Raw genomic sequence first — 24,144 nt, 5'->3', positions numbered from 1 at the left:
AATTTTTTTCTTGTTGAGGGTCTGCGAGCCTCCAAGATAATGTCTTTAACCCTTTGAGATAAATCTGGGTTATTTGGTCTTATGCAATGTTCCAGGCAGCCAGCTGCAGTGTTTTCAGGTTTGGATGCAGGGTTTTGAAGTTGTTCTGTGTTAACAGCAAGGGAACTAGGGGCAGAGGCCATATTTGTTCCCGAGACATACTCCTCAGTAATGGGTACCAATGTTGCCTTGGCCAGTCTGGAGCTATCAGGATGATCCTTGACGGTCTTCTTTGATCTTCAATAGCACCTTGTGCATCAAAGGAAGAGGTGGGAATGCATATGCTGTCAGGTTTTTCCAACTGAAAGATAGGAGTCCACTTTCCAAGCAAGTGGGTGGTACGTCCTTGTGCAGAATTTTTCAGTTGGTGATTGTGTGGGGATGCAAATAAGTCTATTTCTGGTAGTCCCCATTTCCTGTAATGGTTTTGAAGATGTCCGGATGCAGCATCCATTCGTGGGCATCCGTGGCAGTTCTGCTTAGGATGTCTGCTAGTATATTTTCTTTTCCTGGCACAAAAATTGCTTGTAACTGAATGTTGAAGCTCAGTGCCACATTCCAGAGGTCCATTGCCATCCGGCATAGAGGGTATGAATGTGTGCCTCCCTGTTTGTTGATGTACCACATAACTGTGGTGTTGTCCGTCCTTATCAGCAGTTGACCCTGTCGAAGAAATGGTCTGAATGCCTGAATTGCCAGTTTTACTGCCAGCATTTCCTTTTGATTTATGTGTAGGTGCAGCTGGTCTTGAGTCCATAAGCCTTGTATGCACTTGTCCAGCATGTGTGCCCCCAACCGAGGTCTGAAGCGCCTGTTGTGATGGTCTGGCTTGGTTGAGTGCTGTGGAAGGGCAGTCCCTTGTTTGTTTGACAGGCCTGAGCCCACCATTGGAATTCTTGCTTCAGGCATGGAATTATTGGAATTTGGGTTTCTAGGCTGTGCTTGTGCTGAGACCATAAATTCCTTAGGTACCACTGTAACTTTCTCATATGTAGTCTGGCATGTGGAATCAATATTATGCAGGATGCCATGTAACCGAGCTTGCAGGACTTTTCTTGCTGTTAGCTGGTTCTGCTTTGTTAATGCCATGAAGTAGAAAGGGAGTTGCTCCTGTTTTCTACCGTCAGGAATGCCATTTGTTTTGATGTGTCCAGATCTGCACCCAAGAAGGTTATCCTTTGGGATGGTATCAGCCTTGACTTTTTTATATTGACTGTGTATCCCAGGACTTGTAGTAGATGAATGACCCTTTGCAAATCTTTTGTTAATTTGTTTTTGTTGTCCGCTTGTAACAGGCAGTCGTCCAGGTAAAGGTAAATTTGAATTCCCTGAAGCCTGCAATGAGCAATTACTGATGCCAGGCATTTCGTGAATACTCTGGGCGCAGTAGATAAGCCAAAGGGCAATGCTGAGAATTGATAATGCTCTGATCCTGCAAGAAATCTGAGGTATCTTCTGCAATTTGGTCATATGGGGACGTGCAGGTATGCCTCCTTGAGATCTAGAGTTACCAGCCAAGACTCCTTGCCCAGCATGGGAAGAAGCTGCTGTAGGGTTAGCATTTTGAATTTTGGAACAATGAGGTATTTGTTTAAAGTGGACAGGTCGAGAATAGGCCTCCATTGGTTTTCTTTTCTTGGTACCAGGAAGAGTCTGGAATAAAATCCTTGCCCTTGTTCCATAGATGGTACCCTTTCTACAGCTCTCATCCTTAGTAAGTGAGTTATTTGTTCTAGAGCTTCTGTCTTCTGATTTGGAGGTAGGTTTGGCATTCCTCTCTTCATTGGCAGAGTATGGAAGTGAAACCTGTAACCTTGGTCTATTGTCTGTAACATCCATTTGTCTCCTGTGATGTAATGCCAGTTTACTGAAAATAAGGCTAGCTTCCCGCCTAAGGGTGCCTCTAGTTGTTCCCTGGTAGGCGGTGCCAGAGCCAAGTCACTGTGATTGTCCTGTGGAAGTGGTGGTGGCTGGATCTGTGGCTGTACCTCGCTGGTTGTTAGCCTGCCACTGACATCCCCTGTAGGCACCTCTGGATTGACCCCTGCCTCTTGAGCGTCTATTCCTGCCTCTCGCAGCTCTGGAGGTGTCTGGAAAGGACCAATTCTTGGAAGGCCAGTTCCTGCTAAACCTTGGAGGCTGGACCTGCAAGAAATCCTTGACTGTCTGGACAGATTTTGCTTTCTCTTCCACCTTCTTCAGCACCTGCTGTGCAGGGGAGCCAAACAAATTGAGCTTATCCATGGGAGCATCTAGGAGCTTTGATTTAACATGGTCTGGTAAGGACTGTTCTTTTAACCATGCATGTCTTCTGATCACTGTGCCAGTCATGGCTGATCTAAAGGAAGCCTCCAGTGCATCATAGCCGCATTTTAAGGAACGATTACTGACCTGCTGAATGTTATGTACCATTTCCTGTACAGATTTTTGTCTAATGGTTCATCCGAGGACTGTTTTTTAGTTAACTGGTCTAACATAAATTCCTGATACTGAATCATGTGGAATTGACAGTTCAAGGCCCTAGCTGAAAGAGTAGCAGAAGTGTAAACTTTTTTACCCCATCTCTCTAAGGCCCTAGATTCCCTTTCAGAGGGGAGGGGGTTTTTGGTAGAGGTAGCTGCTACAGTCTTGGGTCCCTGGGAGATAGTTTCGGGATCTGCAAAAGGGGCCTTATACAAATGATAATGTGTGTCCGGAACCCTGTAGTACCTATCGGGCTAAGCAGGGGCCGGAGGAAGAGAATCAGGAGCAGTACAAGCATCATTAAAAGCATCATCCACAACAGTAAGTACTGGAGGAATGGCTAAAGGCCTATGCTGTGGCAAATGCAAAAAGGTTCTAAGCCTTTTCCTAGAGTCTAAAAAATCCTGGCCCTGACCTTGGAATTGTTCCCTCATAGCATGCAAGGTTTCCCCGAAAGAAAATTCCTCAGGCGGAGAGGCAGAAGGAATGGACTCTTCTGCATCAGAGTCCTCATAAGGAGAAAAAGGGGCCTCTGGAGGGTCTGAATTATCTGATTCATCAGAGGAGCCATCTGAAGAAACTGGCTCAGGGGGCTCTACTCTAGTCCTCTTCTCTGGAGGTGGGTGAGAGGCTCTGTCTGGATGTGGTTGGGATCCCCGGATCAAAGAAATGAGATCCTCTGCTAGACTAAGCATTTGTGAACTAGAACTGGGCCTGTGAGAGGGTCTTAGCAGGCACAGTTTTGGTAGTTTTTGCTGCTTTAGCCCTGGCAAAGGCCTTAATCGACATGGATGCAGGAGGCCTAGCAGCTCCACGTGCAGGGGTAGAAATATCCAAAGGGATAGTATCTGATAAATCCTGTGAACCTGCAGGAGCAGGTGGGATTTCAGTAGCAGATTCAGCCAAGCTGGATGAGGCCTCGGTAAGTGGCAAGCTTTCGGCCGAAGGAAGAACCGTGGACTCGGTTTCAGCCGAAACAGAGACACTCGCGGTTGGCTTAACCGCGGTTTCGGCCGAAACCGCGGACCGCGAGTGTCGGTCCTTTTCCTTGCGTTTTTTAGAAATTTGCGTAGTCGGAGTATCCGACGGCATAATGTAAGCAAAAGCGGAGCCGAAAAACTCTTCAGCAAATTCAGACCGACGTCTAAGCGTTCGTCGGTTGAAAGAAGCACAGGCTAGACAAGCTGCTACGTCGTGGTCTGGGCCTAAGCAAGGTAAGCAGTAAGAGTGGAAATCTTTATGAGGTATTTGTTTCCCACAATTTAAACAGTTATTCACTTTTTCTGACATCGGCTGAGGCAAGAAAGAGTCCTCAACGGGGTACTTAGCTTTTTAGAAGTCTTCGGTACTTGTAGTAGTAATCTCTGGTTCTGACCGACCGGCACTTGCGAACAGCTTCTGCTTGGCCACGCGCAAGAAAGACTGAGGAAAATGGCGTCGGCTGATGCCTTTATACCCGAATAACTGCAGCTATGACGTCGGGTGAAGTGCGACACCAGCCGAGGCCAGACCCAGACTTTGGAATCCGGCCGACCGAAGGGCTGCCTGACGACAGGACAACCCATTTGTAAGGACTGCAGATGCATCCTTGAAGGACATCTGGAAGGAGGTAGTGACATCCACGAACACAGCCACAAAAAGAAACGTACCTAGCACAAGGTTAAGATCAGGAACCACTTGAGAAGACTACTTTCACAGACTGAACCCAAGATACTATAAAAAGGGAATGACATTTATACAACAGAACCAATATGGTCAATACTATCCTAGACCTAAAGCTATGGTGTTGGAAATTATGCCACTGCAAAAGAGGCACAAAAAAAGGAATCACTGACCAGATGACTGCCATTAATACAACTTGACTTATGGGGTCACAGATGGAAGCAACCCAGCAATTTTTACCTCCTACTGCAGCACTGGGCTTTTAAATATAAATGTGAAAATGACACCTGCAACTTTCTAAAAAGGCCATGCAGAAAAAGACTTTTTACTATTAACCAAGACAAAATAAAAGCACTAAAAGGTCTCAGCAGAGACAAAAATAGATGCTTCATGAAAGGTTACATAGGTAGGGGAATTTTTCGTCACCAACACAGACACATATCTACAAAAGAAGGGACTATGCTCTGAAACGCTTACATCTAGAGGAAAGTAGAAATCAAAGAAGTAGGGGATGGATAGACCCACATTCACAGAAAGCTCATTAAACACCAAGAGGAGGAACTCATCAATAGCAAACTACAAGATTTCCTCAATAGTCCCACATCCTAGAATACACTGATTTTTTTTTTTGAATATCCAAACACCACAAAAACAATGAAGACCCACCACACAGATCAGTTGTGGCAGGGAGTGGCTCTGCCATAGAATCATTCTCAATCCACCTGAAATACTGCATTAACCCCCCAGCTAGCAGAACAGAATCCTACATCCTGAACACACTGGATAATTTGGAAAAGACTAAAGAAATCAAAAGGACTTAACCCTGGAAAGAACAACAAAGGTGTTTTCAAATGACATAGACTCTCTGCTTATTTAACTTAGAAGAATACTGGAAGAAAGATCTAGATATCTGACTGATCATACCATGCTAATTCAACTCTTTTTTTTTTTTAATTATTAATTTTAGTTAATCCTGCCAGTGAACTAGTGGATGGTAGTTGAATCACGGTGGCTTCTAAGTGGGTCTGATGTCCCTCTGCTACACTAATACACTGTTTGCAGCAGTGTTGGCACATGCAATACAGTTAATGCAAAATGTAATAAACTGTTGTACACAGTGTTAATTGTATATTTGAGCCATTTACTGAAAACTTTTTGACACTTCCTTCACACTTCAGATTCTTTTTAAAAACATATTGCTTGGTTTTAATAAATTATGCACTGTAAAATAAAGCAACCAGTTACCTTCTTTTATGCACTTTTGACTTAAAGTGTTCATTTAAGCTTCTCTGGTCAATGAAGTATCTCCTGTTTTGAAAAAGACAGAGAGCAAATTACTTTGTTTAAGCTCAATCTTTGAATTACATAAAAGTAAAATATTTCAAAAACTTATAATGGGCAGCATGTACGTATGGATTCTCTAACCATTTACTCAAAACAGATATACACCTACCAAGTCAGCTGATTTCTTCAGTAGTAAAAAAAACTCTGCATTTCTTCTTCTAATATGCACAGTTCTGCACTTTTTTAAAATTTTCTCTCATTCCACTGTTTGGAAAAGAGGACCTTGCTCGATGGAGAAAGTGGACTCAGCATACTACTAAGTTTGACATCATATGCTAAGCAAGCACAAACTTTAGGTCAGAAAAGACAATAAAGGCAAGACAATAAAATTAGGCACTTGCCCAGCTTATAGGAAAGTCTATCAGTAGATAATGGTTGAAGAGATCTTTTACAAAAAGAATAATGGTAGCAGGGTAATTAACATCCACAGCAGAAAGCCTCCTGACAGATCTGACACGGTGATTATCTACTACATCTGATCTGAAGGCTTTCTGCAGTGGATAAATGATGGGCTGAATCCTAAGCAGTAAACATCTTTTTAAAATCTTGTGGAAAGTTAGAGCCAAAAGAAGGCCAAAACAACAACCCAGAAGAAAAAGTTTAAGCAGCAACACATGTAGAAAGAATAAACTAATGACCAAATGGACATTTAGTAGACATTTTAGTGGAAACAGTGGGAGTAGTTTTTTATATAGTTTTTCATATGCCTATCTGCACTTAAATTGTTTTTAGTGCTGTTTTAGCTGCTTTTTTGTATATATAAAAACAAATTCTAATCTAGTTTCCTACCTTTCCTGTAACTAGTCTAGTCCAGATACAGATTTTCTGTGTTGGAGGGAAGCCTTCTAGCTTATCAGTGGGAGTGGTAAGCACTAGGCAAGCCTATCTACCACAAGAGGAGTGGTTTCTGGCCCAGAAATTGTAGTTTATTGGCTGTTTGGGCAGTTTTTCCATCTCTTTCAACTTTCTGGTTTAAAAGCCCACGTTTGCGCTCGCTTCCCACCTTTCCTGTAACTAGTCTAGTCCAGATCCAGATTTGCTGTATCCAGGACCGTTTGTAAGCTTCTGAGCAGTACCAAGGTCTGCTCTTCAATTTTTCCATTAGATCTGCTAGTTCTCTCCTCTCCTGCACTTTTACTAGCTTATTAGTCTAGCACTTTACCAGACTTCTTGTAGCAATTATTGTAGCACACAAAAGTGCTACCAGCACTAAACATTCTACAAGTAAACAGCTCCAGTTGTTGTGTCTTTCGGCTTTTCCCGGTTAGGGGTCGCCACAGCGGAACTCCGGTCTGCTAATGACTGGCAGTTGATTTTTACGCGCTGAGTTGCCAGCCCTAACGCACAACCTTCAATGAAGGTACGCCCATTCACGCATGTCTCCACGCAGAAGACGCTCTAGCTGAGAGTCGAACAGGTCAGCGTAAGTAAACAGCTCCAGTACTTATTATTAATGCCCACCCCTCCAGGCATGTCTAAAGCTCAGTTCCCTGTGCTTTCTCCTATTAACCTGGTGAACTTGGGCATCCTGAGGCAATGTAGCAACTACCTCCTGTACACGGACAACCCTTTCCTCTTACCTCCCAACACTCAGACTTGCGAGAGATGCACTTATATATCCAAACTGGAACCATGCACTCTCCAGCCAAGTCCGGAATAGCTGGTCAAGATGACAAGGTCAACACTTGCACCACACCACATGGAACACATAGCTTTCCAAAACACACACCAGCACTGCCTTCACATAAAAACACAAACCAAGCACCCACCTTCGCGGAGGCTCTCAATAAAAATCTACCCAAACAGCAGAAACCTCCAAGGCAGAAACGCACTTGACCACCACAACACTAATCACGAGACACATACATCTCCTAAACAGTGTGCCACTCAACCAAAGCCCCCAAGGCAAAATAGCATGCCCAATACACTGGTCATAGGTGACGCGATAGTGAGGCACACTGATGTCCCACTCACTAGGTTGAATAAAGACAATGTAACACTCACCTGCCTGTCAGGCGCCAGTATCCGCCACATAATGCACACACTCAGGTCCCTCAACAACAGGAACAAATATGACTCTGTCATTGTACATGTGGGTGTGAATGACCTGAGACATACCTCCCTGGACTACATAAAAAGAGACACGGAAGCGCTCTCGGATTATGTAGCCCAGGTGGGTATGACCCCAGCCCTGAGCAGCATCTTACCATCACCCAGAATGATACCACAGTACAAGCAGAAAATTACTGATTTCAAAAACCGGCTAAGTTGCTGGTGTCATTCTAAGGGGATCCCATATCGGTCTGCCCGGGCTGACATGATTGACAGACTTCGATGCTTTGCCAGAGATAGCCTGCATCAATCACACCTGGGCTTCTGGATACTGGCCAAGGCTCTTGCCACCCCTATAGTGCCTTTTTTACCCTTACCACCTTAATAGCTACAAACAAATGGAATCTGAGGGTCATGCTGCTAAACGCTAGAAGTTTAAATCTCAAAATGCACTCGCTCGAAGCACTCCTTAAAATGGAGAACATTGACATTTGTGCCATAAGAGAGACCTGGTTCAAGGCAGCAGAACGCATTCCTGCACTACCAGGCTATATCTCATTCTACACCTTTCGGCCCCAGAACTTGGACCAAAGCTCCAAAGACGGTGGTATTTCCATATTCATAAAGGATGCACACACCTCCAGACTGGTAGCCCAACAGAACGCATCTGTGATATTTCAGATGCAGCTAACACTGGATAAGGCAGCAATTCAGGTCGTAGGCTGCTATAGGTCCCCACCCATGTCCCAAGACTCACTTCACGTTCTTAAACACCCTGGAGAATATTAGGGTCCAACCTAACACTCTCATACTGGGCGACTTCAACTACCCCTCCATTAACTGGGAAAACTACTCATGTAGCAATACACTTGCCCAATGTTTCCTGGAATTCATTAATTCCAATGTCCTGGACCAGCTCATTCTTACCCCCACTAGAGGTAAGAACATCCTTGACCTAGTCATTACCAACATGGGAGACAGTTGCTCTACAACAATAGTCTAGATCTGACCACAAACTAATCACCTTGGAAATCCACATCCCTCCCACCCCCCACAAAGGTAACCACCACGAAAAACTTCTCCAAAGCTAACTTTGGGCTCCTAAAAACAGAGGTGGCCAACTTCACAGCACTCATGCAAATGAAGAATAGTTGCATGACCAGCGAATCATACATGAATGCACTGTAGAAACACGTACACAAATGTATGGATCTCGCCATACCCAATAGAACCAAGACACTCTCCTCAAAAAAAAAAGGAAGCCAATCTAGTGGTCCCCTGCCATAAACAAACTCTACAACAGGAGGAGGAAACAGATGTGGAAGAAGATGAAGTCCCAAGATTGGAAAAAACCCTTATCAGCCTCAACAAAAAGTTGAGATTCCTCATAAAATCCTCTAAAGCTAGCTATAAAAACAGAATTGCAGCAGATAGTAAAGACAACCACAAGGCCTTCTACAGTTATGTAAAGAATCTCCGTGGCAATACCCGGATTTGCTCTGAGCTACTGCACAATGGTACCTCCTATACCGAGCCAACAGATATTACCAATATACTGTGTGACAGATTCAATGCCAACTTCACCCCCCCCCCCCCAAAGGACCAGTCACAATACCAATAGATTGCTAGGCATCCAATATTACTGCTGCACAGGTTAAAACGGCACTGTCCAAGGTCAGGAATACAGCTTCTATGGGCCCTGACAATATCCCTGGCTGTATTCTACATGAACTACAGTGTGAACTGGCACCTTCACCTGTGTGCCCTGTTCAATCACACCCTAACCTCAGGCTTTGTCCATACCGAATAGTGGACTGCTACAGTCATCCCTCTTCTCAAAGGAGGAGAGACTACAGACCATGGGAACTATTGCCCCATTAGCCTGATGAGTCTGTTATGCAAAGCTATGGAATGCATCATCATGGACCTAATAAACAAGGATATAGGAAATCTCCAAACTCTGGATCCCACACAGTCTGGTTTTGTGAAGGGTAGATCATGCCTGCTCAACTTAGTCAACTTCTTTGAGTCAGTCACCAGAGCTGTGGATGAAGGCAAGGTGGTTCATACAGCCTACCTTGATCTGGACAAGGCCTTGATACTATTCCCTACTGAGGAATCATAGAAAAACTAATTAAGCTAGGCATCAACCCTTATATCACTAGGTGGGTTGCAAACTGGCTCACGGGTAGAACCCACGTGTAAAATCAGCTGACTTCAAGTCAGACTGCTGACCAGTCATGAGCGGAGTCCCACAGGATTCAGTCCTGGGTCTTCTCCTGTTTGGTATCTACTTCTCTGATGTCCAGACCAACATGAAGGGACTCTGGCTGACAAAGTTTGCAGATGATTGCAAGTTGGGAGCTATTAACTCCCCAAGTGATGTTGACATCTTACAGAAAGACCTCAGAGAGTCCAACGACTGGTGTCAGAACCATGGCCTTAAGCTCAATGACAAAAAATGTGTCGTCATCCCCTTTGGGAAAAACCTGGTTCCCATGAATTACTACATCGATGGTAGTCCGCTGAACACAGAAGCTGTTATAAGAGATCTGGGAACACAGGTTGACAGCAACCTCTCTTTTGACCATCACAATGCCACTGTGGTCAGAAAGTCCTTCTATGTGGCACATCTAATTATGAAGGGTTTTGCATCCAGGAAGAAAGAGGTCATTGTCTCCCTCTACTCTTCCCTTGTTAGGCCAGTCATTGAGTACAATGCCCCATTTGACATGTACCTCACTAAACACCTGCAACAACTGGAGAGGCCACAAAATTACCTCACAAAGAGGATCCTAGGCCTTAAACATTTGTCCCGTATGGACAGACAAACTCCACCTATTCTCTGTCTCACATTGACTACTTAGAGTCAATCTCTGCTTGACTTACAAAGCCATGTTTGACCAAGCTCTGTTAGAAATGCTACATCTAAAGAAATCCCAATCCCTCTGCACCACAAGCTCCAGAGACCTCAGCCTAATTAACACAATAAGCAAAACATGCAGGAAGGATAGGTTCATAACTGCCCACGCTATGGAATACACTTCCTATACATGTCAAGCAGAGCACCTTACTGGCCCTCTTCGAGAGAAATCTTGATGAATGGATGGGAAATAGAAAATTCAACCCGGGGATCAATCCAGTGGCTTTACTTGACAGAGGCACTGGGAACTAAGGGCGGGTGGCACGATGCCAGGGTAATCCTACGGACTAAGCTTGTAAAGGCTCCAGGGCCATTAGCCTAGTACACACCTATGAACCTATCACCATCAGTGGAAACAGTGGTAGTAATTTATTTATTTTTTTATCTTTTTCTTCATGTGCCCATCACCAATCAGCCCTACTGTAATCAACCAGACTCATCCTTCCCTGGGTGAGCAATGTGGGTTTGCTGATCATAGTATGCTATCATCCAGGCAGCCAACAGAGTTTTTATGTTATGGCTCAAATTTCTCCCTTGATGGTTAAATGCATGCTCAGAGATTTAAAAATATGCAAAAGCCTACCATAGAGGGTGTGCATGTTCTTACACAAGCCCCCCCGAAGGCTACCACTTTCATGGCTTGGCAGGAATTAAGCTACCAACCCATGTATGGCTGCCTGCAAGATGTTCTTCCTCTGATAGGCGTATCTAGTGCATTCAGGTGGACTTCCAACCTTCCCCCAAATGGCTTCTACTCCCATCCTTCCATGCATGGTTTATTCAGTGTTTGATCCACTACATGAGGCCTAACCATCTGTATTACAATCACGCACTAAAACAATTGTTTTGTTAATGATATTTTTTACATTGTTCAGAGGATTAAATACACAATGAAGGTAGTCACGTCAAGGGGAATCCCCTTTCAATGAAATGCAGTGATACTGGAATTCATTTTGTTGATGAAGTAGTTATATGGAAAAACCTTCACTCAAAAGAAAAGCAAAGTTTGAGTTCCACAGTTCACCTGAACTTATGCAGTCTGCTCACGTACAGAATTAAAAAAAATATATTTATATATATATATATATATATATATATATATATATATATATATATATATATATACACACACACACACATACATATACATACACATACATATAGATATATATATAAAAATATAAAATAAATAAATTGTAGCCCATGTGGCATGAGGCAAACAGCTGCAATTTCTCCACTGAAGTATATTTTAAGAGTAGCATTTCCAATGTGTAAGTAGCCACCTGAGGGTAAAACACAGTGCAGTCAGCAATCCACCTAGGAGGTACTTGCTTAGCTACTGCAACCCTTGTCTACCACAAACAAGGGACAAACCATTGCTCTTTTTTTTTCTAGAACTCATACAGTCTCCTCAGGTGAAACATGAACTGGCGAAACCTGTTCATGGTATGAAGGCATTCTCTGCCCTGGATTCTTTCCAAAATATTTTTTTAAAAAACAGCAGATGAATGGAATGGTTTAGAGATGGCTACAAAATCATTTTTGAAAGAAACTGTGGACTAGTCCTAAAAGACAACAAGGTTCCCTAAAATAGATATATACAGTTTGGCCAGTTTGGGCACCACAAAATGCATTTTTCAGGAAACAAATTTCACTTTGAAGGATGATGAGCAAGGATGTCAAACAAATACATTAAAATCCAAAAAGATGGGCTCTTCAAAAGCAAGCAAAGATGCACAACTTCTGCAACTCATCCACACCCACAGTGCATGTAAGAGGACTGCCTGCATTACATCCAGAACTCTAGTTGTGCATACATCTTGTTTGAACTGTGCCGCCAGTGTGCAAGAACTTAAGTAACAGACCACAATTAGTGAAGTTCAACTTAGTCACACTACACAATGCATGAGCATTGATTTAGCAATATGAGTAAGCATCTTAAATGTAAAAGAATTTCATTTAACAGAAAAAGGAAAGAAACTACTGCTTTACTTGTTTAATTAAATATTCTTGCATACCTTTGTGAAGCAACTATAAAGGATCCCTATCCAAAACACTGACATGCAAGTATTTCTCACCTTATTAGCATGACACTAGCAGGTGTGACTTAAGACATTGCTTAACCAGCCACTGGCTCTCTTTACAAAGCCGTAAAGCACATAAATTCCAGAAACATACACCATTAATGTTGACTAACTGAGACAACAGTTATAAAGATCATTGAAATAAGTTAAGATCACCAGCAGAATGAGGCCAACACAGGCTACCATTCTGTTAAGGTGGCCAATCTCTCAGTTAATAGAATGCATCTATGTAGCTTCCTTGTGGCTTCAATCACCTCCAAGATCCTTGCTGGAAGGTCTGTTGGGAATAAATGATCTAAATGAGAAGCCATGCTCTGAGGTGGAGTGACTTATTGCCCTCAAAGGGAGAAAAACATTTGCTAGAAACAGGACAGTTTCCTGCACTGCCTGTGACATGGGTTCTTAAATCCACACCTTTTGCAGCCATGAAAAGGTAGCACAGACAATTCTTCCTTTTTAATATCTGGATTTTGATATGACACAGCAAAATAAATGGTGGAAAGGTACACTGGAATTTTTCCTGCTACATCAGAAAGAACATGTTCACCATCAACTCCTTTTTGTTATGCTAAGTAGAATGGGGGAAACCATATTCTCCCTTATGGTAAAAGTCTTAATCTCTGGTGTACTTCATCCGGACCAGAAAGGATTAATAAATCTTAAGCTACAGAAGACAGCTGGAAATACAGCTGACTGAGTCTGCTAGCACATTCACTTCTTCTGGGATGAGGTCAGACTAATACATGTCCATTGCCTATTACCAAAGCCGCATCACCTTTCTACACAGATAGAGCAAGCCTGGGCAGTGATATTTGTTCATATAGGCCTGGAAGTTTGAAATCAGCAGTAGTCCAAAATTCCCAATCCAGAGCCTTTAAGGCAACACACACTGTCAGAAGCTCTACCTGGCGTAAGAAGAACCCACTGTTCTCGAGTCTCCTCTTAATTTCCTAAACAAGGGAAGAGATCAGAAGAGGTTCTCGACTCTCTAATGAATCTGTCATCAGGACCTACATAGGGTTCTGTAGCAGAAAGAAAAGACCTGCACACAGACTGATGGGAATGATCCATTGCACTAGATCCCAGTGACAACAGTCCAACAAAACAAAATGGTTTGTGAGGGTGTGTTGACTTTTACAAATCACCAATATTGCACAATACAATGAAACATTTGCATCATAAGATACACAAAAAGAAATGAGCAGACTATGGTGGTCACTATATGACACAAGAATCAGAGAACAGGAGGGTCAAAGCTCGACTCTCTACTTTATTCTCACCCAGAATACCAGTGCTATGACTTCCAGATCTCTTTCCAAAGGTGGGAATGACAAACCGAACAGTGGTCAATTCTTCTCAAAGAAAGGAAGTCCACTAAACTATGGAAAATAAGTTATTTTTCAGCTTTTGGAGACCCCATATGGCCTGTAATAACAATGAGCCAAAGCCAGGAATGTTATCAGCAAGTCCCAGAGTCACTGGCAACCAGTTGCCACACAGAGAAACACAAGTTATTTTATATCTTGTAACAATTTTGACTTTTGCTTCTACAGCTAGAACCCCGATTAAGCACCAAGAGCATACAGGAAACCCCAAACAGCAACACCTTGTAGTGAAAATGAAGCTTATCCAGAGAAGTTAAACTTTCAGTATGAATTTCCAGAAACATAAGCAAAAATACTTCAATCATATCTAGTGTCATCATCTAGGTTTCTTGCTATAGTGCAGGCATAATACCATACTGAATTGCCATCCAGAAAATTAACAACATTAATATACTAGAGATTGTCAAAATTGCTTAGGTACAACTTCTGATAAACATTTTCAGTTCCTTAAAAAAATGAGGGAACAGCAGGAGTAAAAACACTTTGCCCAGCCCCACTGTTCTCGGCAGAAAAGTCAGAGTCTGTTCCAAGAGCTCTGTGGAAATTATATGGTAGCTGAATAGAGTGTCTTTAAGAAGACCCGACCAAATAATTATAAAATGTGGCCATTTATGCATGGTTACTGAATTTTTGTTTGCATAAATCAAGACTTGAATAAAGTTACAAAAATGGAGCATGATCAGAGTAGTACAGTCGAAGAAGTGGTTATCTGTCATACAGAGTGATATTGGTCATACAGAAGCAAAGCATTTTCTGCATTTAATGCAAATCATTGACTCTGGCAAATTAGACTTAACAGGCAATGTTCCAAGCTGTGCACTTTGAATTATATGCATTCACATATATAAATTAAGACTTACATTTGGTAATTAGTAAACACCTGAAGTGTTTCAGAGACTTGCTGCACAGATGACTGAAGGGCACGATGGGGTTGTCAACATAAATGATGGCATAATGGTATGGTGGCAGACCACATAAGAACTTGGTTTAACTTGGATTAAGCTACTGAAAAGGCTACGGCAAAGTAACAAAGTTAAAATCATAGCAACAGTAAAAACTGAAATACAGTGCTTTACTATACCTAATCAGAAAGCTCAAAATCAGACAATGAAGAAATAAAAGCCATAAGTGTCAGTGCCTCAGTCTCAGAAGCTATCTACAAAGGCACTTTCAGAAGCAGCACTGGATGAGCCAATAAGTTTTTATCTAAAGTCAAAACACCCTGATAAACTGTCTGAAGGAAACATTCCTATTAATGTTCTTAGTTTGTTAGCATTAGAAGTGCTGCTACTGACTAACACATATTTGAAATACAGTGGATTACAGTGAAAACCAGAAAGACACTCGGGCAGTGACAAGCAAAAACTGAAAGGTATTTAACTTTTTTTTTCAAATGCAATTCTGAAGTGTTTTGGTTTTATACATGAAAGTAAAAAAAATTGAAATGTCCTTGCATTTCCAGAAAAGAAAGAGTTCTACATGTAAATTAAAAAAAAATGTAAATATATAATGTTTTACCAAGAATGCAATGCCCTGAAATGTAGTAATGAACATTATAAAAGTATGAGATATTCAGGGACATATATATACACACACACACACACACACACACGTACACAATTATACAGCTATACATTATACATATGGATCCACTTAAAAAGTGCAACAAAACTGGCCAAGCAGGAAAGCTATCAACATTTGTAGCACTTGAACAAATTATATGGCTCCTCTTAATTTGTGTGCATGTATGTATATTACGTGCAAGTATGTATGTGTGTGTGTATATATATATATATATATATATATATATATATATATATACACACACACACACGGTATAATGCAAAATTCTAGGTAAAAATACAAGTGATGTGGCCTAAAATGCTAAATTACATGAAAATCCAGGTTTTCAAATACTCCAAGTCCCAAATTCATGATTTTCTGGTATTGTTGAAGGAAGAATAAAGACTCAGATCCTGAAAGATAATGAATGTTTACACATTTATAACATTAATTCCTAATAAAGTGAGATTTTTTTTTTAAGAGGAGAATACTATTTACTGGCATACAGCTTTAAGAAGTTGGCGCTTCTAGCCTATGTATCTGTTCACAGCTAAATATAATGGTCTGCCATCCTCTCCAGTGGTGCAAACTAAAATATATGCTGATAAAGCTAGCAGCACGCAAGAAGTCTTGATCCATTTTTTCAACCATTCAGTTAGCAATCTAAACTTCAATCATTATGTATCCATAGTGTTAAGGAAAGCCTTCAACTTTGAGCATCTCATAAATAAGGGTATTGCATCCAAGACTAAGGAGGTTATAACTCTGCTGTAATTGGCCCTTATCAGATCACTAATTGAATACAATGCTCCCTTCTGTATGCATCTCATCAGACATCTGCAGTAACTGAATAGACCACAGAGCTTTCTAACAAAGAGAATCCAGGGCCTGCAAAACGTGATTTACATGAAAAAAATACTGAAAGCTCTGTCAGTGTACTGTGTATCATACAGGCTGCTAAGAGGCAACCTGTGCCTGGCCTACAGAGTAGTCTCGGACTCTGCCGTAATGGAAATGCTGCTCATCTGAAAATCAAATGGGGCTAGAGTCCCTCGTTCCAGGCATCTCAACCTAGTCTGTGACATTAACAGAACATGTTGGAGAGGTAGATGCATCTCCTAGCGATTACCATTCCTCTGGAATAAGCTCTCATTTCATGTGAAGCAGAATTACTCATAGGTTCATAAGTTTATACTAGGCTATCTGCCCTAAGGCATTTATAAGCCTAGCCCAAAGTTTTGTGGCTTACGCCACCCCTTATGTTAAAAAATACTGTGCCCATTAGTTTGTTGTGCCTCTGTCCAGCAGTGACACAGAGATGATTCCCGGGGTAAACCTACGATCTCCCATCCACCGGTCAAGATTTCTCTTGAACAGAGTCAGCGAGGTGCTCTGCCTCACATGGACCGGGATTTTATTCCACAGCATAGGGAGTCTCTGGGTGACAAATCTATCCCTCCAGCATGTCCTATTTATATCCGTGCTAAGGTTTAAGTCGCTTGCTCTAGTGGATCTGGTAGATTTGGATTTTTTGAGGTGGAGCATGTCCATTAATTCCGGGTTGGACATGGCCTTGTATGTCAGGCACAGGTCACCTCTGAGCAGGCGGTATGCGACTGAATAGAGCTGGAGTTTCTTCAGTCTGGCAGCATATGACAGATTTTGGAGTCCCTTTATCCTTTTGGTGAGGAACTTTTGGGGTCTCTCCAATTGCTGCAGGTGTCGGGTGAGATACATCCCGAATGGGGCATTGTACTCGATCATTGGTCTAAGTGAAGAGTACAGGGGAACAATGACCTCACTTGATCTGGATGTGAATCCCTTCATGATCAGGTGGGCAATGCAGAAGGTCTTTCTAACCACTTTAGCAATGTGAGTGTCAAAAGAAAGGCCACTGTTAACCTGGGTCCCCAGGTCCCTGATAACCTCTTCTGTGCTTAATGGATTGCCCCCTATATGGTAGCTTGGGGTTACCTTGTTTTTCCCGAAGGGTATGACTATACATTTTTTGGCATTTAACTTCAGGCCATGGCTCTGGCACCAGCTATCAGTTTCCGTGAGACCCCACTGAAGGATATCTGTGTCCGATGTACATTCCACTATGGCGCCTAGTTTGCAGTCATCTGCAAACTTTGTCAGCCATAGTCCTCCTATGTTTGCCTGTACTTCTGAGAAGTAGATGCCGAACAACAGGGGGCCAAGGACTGAGCCCTGTGGGACACCACTTGTGACCGGCTTGGAGTCTGACATGGCACCAGCAACTCTAACCCTGTGGGTTCTGTCCTTTAGCCAGTTTGCAACCCATCTTGTGACATGTGGGTTTACATTTAAGCTGGTAAGTTTCTCTATAATACCCAAGTGGGGTATTGTGTCGAAAGCTTTTGCAAGGTCAAGGTAGGCTGTATGGACTGCCTTTCCCTCATCAATGGCCTTGGTGACTAATCCTATTTAAGCGCAACCTTGACAATTGCATGGGTGACTGTAAATTCACCCTAGGGGTGGCACCTATGTCCCTCATGGACAGGGGTAGTTGGTGCTGATCACAGAATCACTCTACTAACAATGACCATCTAACTACGGTCAATTAAGGTACATAGGATTTTACACGGCAAGGCTTGTAAAGGACCTCGGATCATTAGCCTAGTAACCTCCAATTAAACTATAGGCCTGAAAGACAGTTGCTTTTTCTACTGAAAGGTAATATCTACATGCTTTTCCATCCTTTCTTCTGGTAACCAGAATTGTTCTAAGCATACAGAAGGGCTCCCAAGGATAATGTGGTCACTCCCTTTTGGCCCAGACATCCGGGGTTCTCTCTTTAGAAAATGGTCAAAGACAATTGCCATGAGCTTCCTCTCAGAATGAACTTAGTCACATCCCTGGTGACCAGTGGTCTAGTGGTTAGGATTTGGTGCTTTTACTGCCACTGTCCGGGTTCAATTCCCATTCAGGGAATTTTGATGGCTTTTTCAGGGCAGTTCTCGACCCTGCCCTGATGGAAATAGTTCACATATACAAATCTAATAGCACAAGAGTCATTCGCTCTAGGGATCTTAACCTAGCTTGTGACATTGACAGAACATTCTGGATAGACAAATATGTATCCCAGAGATTGTTGCTCCTCTAGAACAAACTTCCAGTTTGTGTGAAGCAGTGCTCCTCACTGACCCTATTCAAGCACAATTTCCAATGTCTCTCATGGGCAGAGGGAGTTGGTGTTGACCAGAAACTAGCTCTGCAAAATACATTCACTTAGGGACAGATGGGGCAACCTGGGATTAAAATGGCTAGGCTTGTAAGGACTGTAGGGCCGCTAGACTAGTAACCTCCTATGAACTTGTGAACAAGAACTGCTAGTATCCCCACTCTCACCAATTGGAGTTGGTAAACTGGATGGCAGGGAGCCAATATAGAGGATGCATGGTTGTATTACCAACCACTAACATATGTTAGAGAATTGATGTAAAAAAATTAATCTCGTTAATGAAACCCGAGATATAAATACACGGAAATCCATTTTGAGAACACCTAATACACTGTAGTTATATTCAGCAGTCCAATTATTTATTTATAACATACTGCTCTTGTTTCTCTGGTAGAGGCAGCATGGCAGAGGGCAAAAATCAGTATTGTGATGACTGGATGGGGTTATGAACATGTACTATTACTGAATTTTACTCACTCAGACCACCTGCCTTTCCATTGAGCTAACAGTGACCATTTTATGGACTACACATGATTTCTCTATTATGTGCTGAGCACCATCTTTCATGACGGAATTATCGGAGGACCTAGCACACACCAGCTCATAGCCTTTTACTGTGAACTGAGGTAAAGACAAACTATCTTCTTTCAAGATTCTATTCCTTGTGGCTACTACTGTCAGCTTTTTTTGGTGTGAAGTTCTTACATGTGAGCCTTGTTATAACAACATTAATACATGACTGTTCTTATGTAAGAACCTTTGTAACAAAATACATTAAAATGGTCCTTTCTGTCATGCATTAAGTGCATTTTGTGTACTACAGATCTATTAAAGGACAATTACAGGATAATATGCATGATTTCTTCTCCTCCCTAATATATTTTTTCCCCTGTCAATCCTGCCCCTGAAGATGATCATTAAGATAACGGGAAGTATTTATTTTGTCATTTTGGTTGCTCTGCTAGTGGTATAGCTAGTCATTTTTCTACAAACTTTTTCTGTTGATGTATGGATTCTCCGACAAATCGTCCTTGTACTCTACAAGCACTGCAGAGTAGACCACACCCTCCTCTGCATTTTTCACCCCAGGAAACACCCTCTTATACAATTATACATGCCCAGTTTTAACATTTGCATGAAATCCTGCCTTCCTATTTGCATAAGAACACCCTCACTCAGGAGAAGGAACTTCTGTTTAAATTAGTTGTTTCTGGGTGTGAAGACTGCCAGCCTAGCCACATAGAATTGTGCAGATAATTTCATCATTTGTAAATGTGAAATGCTGAATTTAAAACAATGTGGCAACATTGCCATCTGCTGTAAAGATAGCTAAGTCAAGCATTTCTTGTTGGTCCTTTGAAATTAAAATTATTTCATTACTGACTTTGATGTTTTACAAGTCGGCTCCAGTCCGGCTAGATGAAGGCTTCCTGCCTATTGTTTTAAGACTAAAGTTAATGACCAGAATTTACATGTGGAATTTCCTTTATTGCTCTAAGTGTACAAGAATGTAAATGCAGTTTCTGTGTGGCCTGGCAACCAGGAAGGTATAAAAGATGATCTAATGTTTAGCAGAACTGCAGTTTCAATTTGAACAGTGAGAAAGTACAGTTTTGTACCTACCATAAATGTAGATGTTCGAGTGTATACCCTGCTGCAGTCATCACACTTGGGTTATCCTGCCGTCAGGCAGTCCCACAGTCGGCCAGAATTTCAAAGTCTTGGTCCGGCGTCGGTTGCTGTCGCTTCTTCTCTGATGTCAGAGCGCCAGGGGTATATAAGAGGCATCAGACGCCATTTTCTTCAGTTTTTCTTGCCCCAGATGTCAGGTGCCCCTAATAGGTAGGCAAAAATATAGGTGTATATATATAGCTATCTTGAAAGAAAAAAGTAAAGCAAAACCCTTAGGCACAAGCAAATACACCACAGAGGTTGTATAGAATAGAGATAAGTTCAGCTAGTTTTAGAGGGGATGGAGGGAGGGTAACCTGGACTGCAGCAGGGTATACACTCGAACATCTACATTTATGGTAGGTACAAAACTGTACTATGTTCATCGTGTTACCCTGCTGCAGTCATCACACTTGGGTAGAATCCCAAAGCTAAGGATGGGCGGAGGAGTCTAACAGGGTTAGAGGGGGCTAGAAGGCCCTGCAAAACTGCAGTGGCGAAGCCTTCCCTGGTCTTAGAGTAAAGTGGTAAGTGATAATGTTTGGTGAAGGTGTGTACTGAACTCTAAGTTGCAGCTTCCAGAATATCCTTGGTTAGTACCCCCGTGAGGAAGGCTGTAGATGTAGCTGCTGCCCTGGTAGAGTGGGGCCTCATGGTAGCAGGAACTGGTTTTCCATGGAGGGTGTAGCAAAAACGTTTGCAATGTCCTATCCATTTGGAAATGGTTTGTTTTGAGATCGCCTTTCCTTGTGATGCTGTTGCATAGGATACAAGAAGCTTGTCAGTTTTTCTGAAAACCTTAGTTTTATCCAAGTAGTAACGGAGCTGCCTGTGAATGTTCAAGGAATGCAGGAGTCTTTCTCCTTTGTTCTGTGGATTTAGAAAGAAGGTGGGTAAATGGATGGTTTGATTTAGGGCCACAGTGGATACCACGTTAGGCATAAAGGAGGGGTTAGTTCGTAGAGAAACCCTGTCTATGAAAAATGAGGAAAGGCTCTACTGCCATTAGTGCCTGAAGCTCTGAAACTCTTCTAGCTGAAGTGATTGCTAGCAGCAGGGCAGTCGTCCATGATATAAACTTTAGGTCATCTGAGAAAGCTGGTTCAAAAGGAGGTAGTGTGAGTTTTTCCAGAACAAAATTGAGGTCCCAAGTAGGTGTTGGTGCTCTCCTGGGAGGCCTAATGTTCTTGGCCCCTCTGAGAAACTGCCTTAAGAGAGGATGTGAAAATAATGAAGGATCCGTGTTGTAGCGAGCAGAAATAGCTGAGGCGTGGATTTTAATAGATGAAAAAGAAAGCCCTTTGTGTAACATCTCAGTTAGATATTGCAGAATCTGAGATATTTCAGGCTGAAGGGTATTTTGGCCTTTAGCTTGGTTCCAGGCGCAAAACCTTTTCCATTTGTCTGAGTAGGCTTTCCTGGTGCTGGGCCTCCTGGCCTCCAGAATAACTTCCATAACAGCTTGTGAGGGAGGAGCTGGCTGGTTGCCTAGGTGATTTGCCATGCAGCCAAGTTTAACGTTTTGAGCTGGCTGTGTAGAATCTGATTGCCGTGCTGTGTGAGCAGGTGGGTAATTTGTGGTAGAATCCGTGGTGGGCCATGGGCCATATTCCTTAATAGTGGGTACCAGTGCTGGTGTGGCCAATCTGGAGCAATGAGTATCATTCAGGGTATCTCCATCCTTTCAGTAGCACCTTTGTGAGAAGGGGTAGGGGAGGAAAGGCATATACTGTTAGCATTTTCCAACTGAATGAGACTGCGTCCACTTTCCAAGCTTGTTGGCAAGAGGTCCTTGTGCAAAACCTTGTTAGCGGATAGTTTTGAGGGCTGGCAAACAGGTCTATGTCTGGGAGCCCCCACTTTTGAGTTATCATTGCGAATACTTGTGGATCCAGTTTCCATTCGTGGGGATCCATGATGTTCCTGCCTAGGTAGTCTGCCAATATGTTCTTTTTTCCTGGCAGGAATTGAGCTTGTAATTGAACTTGGTAAGCCAGTGCTGTGTTCCACAAGATCATTGCTTGCCTGCATAGAGGGTAGGAGTGTGTGCCCCCTTGTTTGTTTATGTACCACATTACTGTGGTGTTGTCTGTCCTTATGATAAGCTGTCCTGGATGCAAGAGGTCCTTGAAGGCTGTCAGAGCATTTTGTACAGCTAGCATTTCTTTTTGATTGATGTGCAGATTCCTTTGATCTGCTGTCCATAAGCCTTGAACGCACCGTCCTGCCATGTGTGCCCCCCCCCCAGGCATAGTCCGATGCATCTGTTGTCATAGCTTGCCTGGCTGGGGGTAGGGTGAAAGGCTGACCCTTGTTGAGGTGACAAGCGTGTGACCACCATAGAAACTCCTATTGAAGGCAGGGGATGAGAGTTATCATTGTTTCCAAGCTCTGACTGTGTTGAGTCCATACGCTTTTTAGGTACCATTGTAATTTCCTCATATGCAGTTTTGCAAATGGTATTAGTAGTATGCAAGATGCCATGAAGCCCAAGGCCTGCAGAATTTTTCTTGCAGGGAGTTGGGTCTTTGTTGCCATTGTTCTGAAGTATTGAGTTAACTGTAGTTGTTTGTCTGGCGTCAGATAAGCCATCTGGGCCGTTGTATTCAAGCTGGCACCCAGGAATGTCATAGTTTGTGAGGGCACTAGTTTTGATTTCTGTTCATTTACTGTGTACCCTAGGCAACTTAGAAGATGTCTTACAAAAGCCAGGTGTTGTAAGAGAATGTCCTTGCTTTCTGCTTGCATGAGACAGTCGTCCAGGTATGGGTATATTTGAATTCCCCTCCGTCTGCAGTATGCAATTACTAGTGCCAGACATTTTGTGAAGACCCTGGGCGCAGTAGATAAGCCAAAAGGCAGTGCAGAGAATTGGTAATGGGTTGAACCTGCAATGAAAAGGAGTTATCTTCTGCAATTTTGTCTGATAGGGACATGCAGGTATGCCTCCTTGAGGTCCAACGTTGCTAGCCAAGCTTTCTTGCCCAACATGGGAAGAAGCTGCTGTAGTGTTAGCATCTTGAATTTGGGTACATGCAAGAAAGTGTTTAAAATTGAAAGGTCCAGAATGAGTCTCCAAGCATTGTCCTTTCTGGGGACTAGAAAGAGCCTTGAGTAAAATCCTTGGCCTTGCTCCTGTGTAGGTACCAGTTGGATGGCTTTCATGTCCATGAGAGCTGTAATTTGTTTTTGTGCCTCTGCCCATTGATTTTGTGGCAGGTTTGGCATTCCTTTTATCCTTGGCAAGGTGTGGAAATGGAATCTGTATCCGTGTGAGATAATGTCTAGGACCCATTTGTCCTTTGTGACGATGCGCCAGTTGTCTGCAAAAAGTGTTAATTTTCCTCCCAAGGGAGCTGCCAAGAGGGTTTTGCTTGGCAGTTTGATGTTTAAGTCATTGTGTTTGCCTTCTAGTGGTTTGGGACCGGTCTTCTCCTCCCTTCTGTGTTGAAGAGCCCCACTGGCGAGGTTTGTAAGGGATTTGAGCTTGTCCTCTGCCCCTTGGGCACCTGTATTTACCCCTCTGTGGCCTGTCAGAAGCTGGAAAGGACCAATTTTTTGTTGGCCAATTTCTGCTGAAGCGTGGGGGCTGTACCTGTAAGAAATCTTTGACCGTCTGCACAGATTTTGCCTTATCCTCCATTTTCTTTAAAACCTACTCTGCTTTAACCCCAAATAAAACATCCTGCTGTAGGGGCGCATCCAGTAACTTTGCTTTAACATGATCAGGCAGAGATTGTTCCTTTAACCAAG

The 24,144-nt window shown here is 42.7% G+C and overlaps 2 protein-coding genes across 2 annotated transcripts in view; one reads left to right on the top strand and one right to left on the bottom strand.

The window, feature by feature from the left end:
- The window catches only part of RLF (RLF zinc finger), a 1,792,276-nt gene that overhangs the window by 1,183,132 nt on the left and 585,000 nt on the right, over positions 1-24,144 (top strand). The gene's annotated exons all lie outside the window — the stretch shown is intronic.
- ZNF593 (zinc finger protein 593) overlaps positions 1-24,144 on the bottom strand; it is a 262,896-nt gene that overhangs the window by 160,961 nt on the left and 77,791 nt on the right. The window contains exon 2 of the mRNA XM_044060123.1: positions 5,410-5,472. Coding sequence (XP_043916058.1) covers positions 5,410-5,472 — 63 coding nt within the window. The remainder of the gene's footprint in view (positions 1-5,409; positions 5,473-24,144) is intronic.

This window comes from Protopterus annectens, chromosome 1.part2 (genome assembly GCF_019279795.1).
Source record: "Protopterus annectens isolate FY-2018-M chromosome 1.part2, PAN1.0, whole genome shotgun sequence".
Taxonomy (NCBI): Eukaryota; Metazoa; Chordata; order Ceratodontiformes; family Protopteridae; genus Protopterus; species Protopterus annectens.
This window is presented reverse-complemented; position numbering and strand designations above follow the sequence as displayed.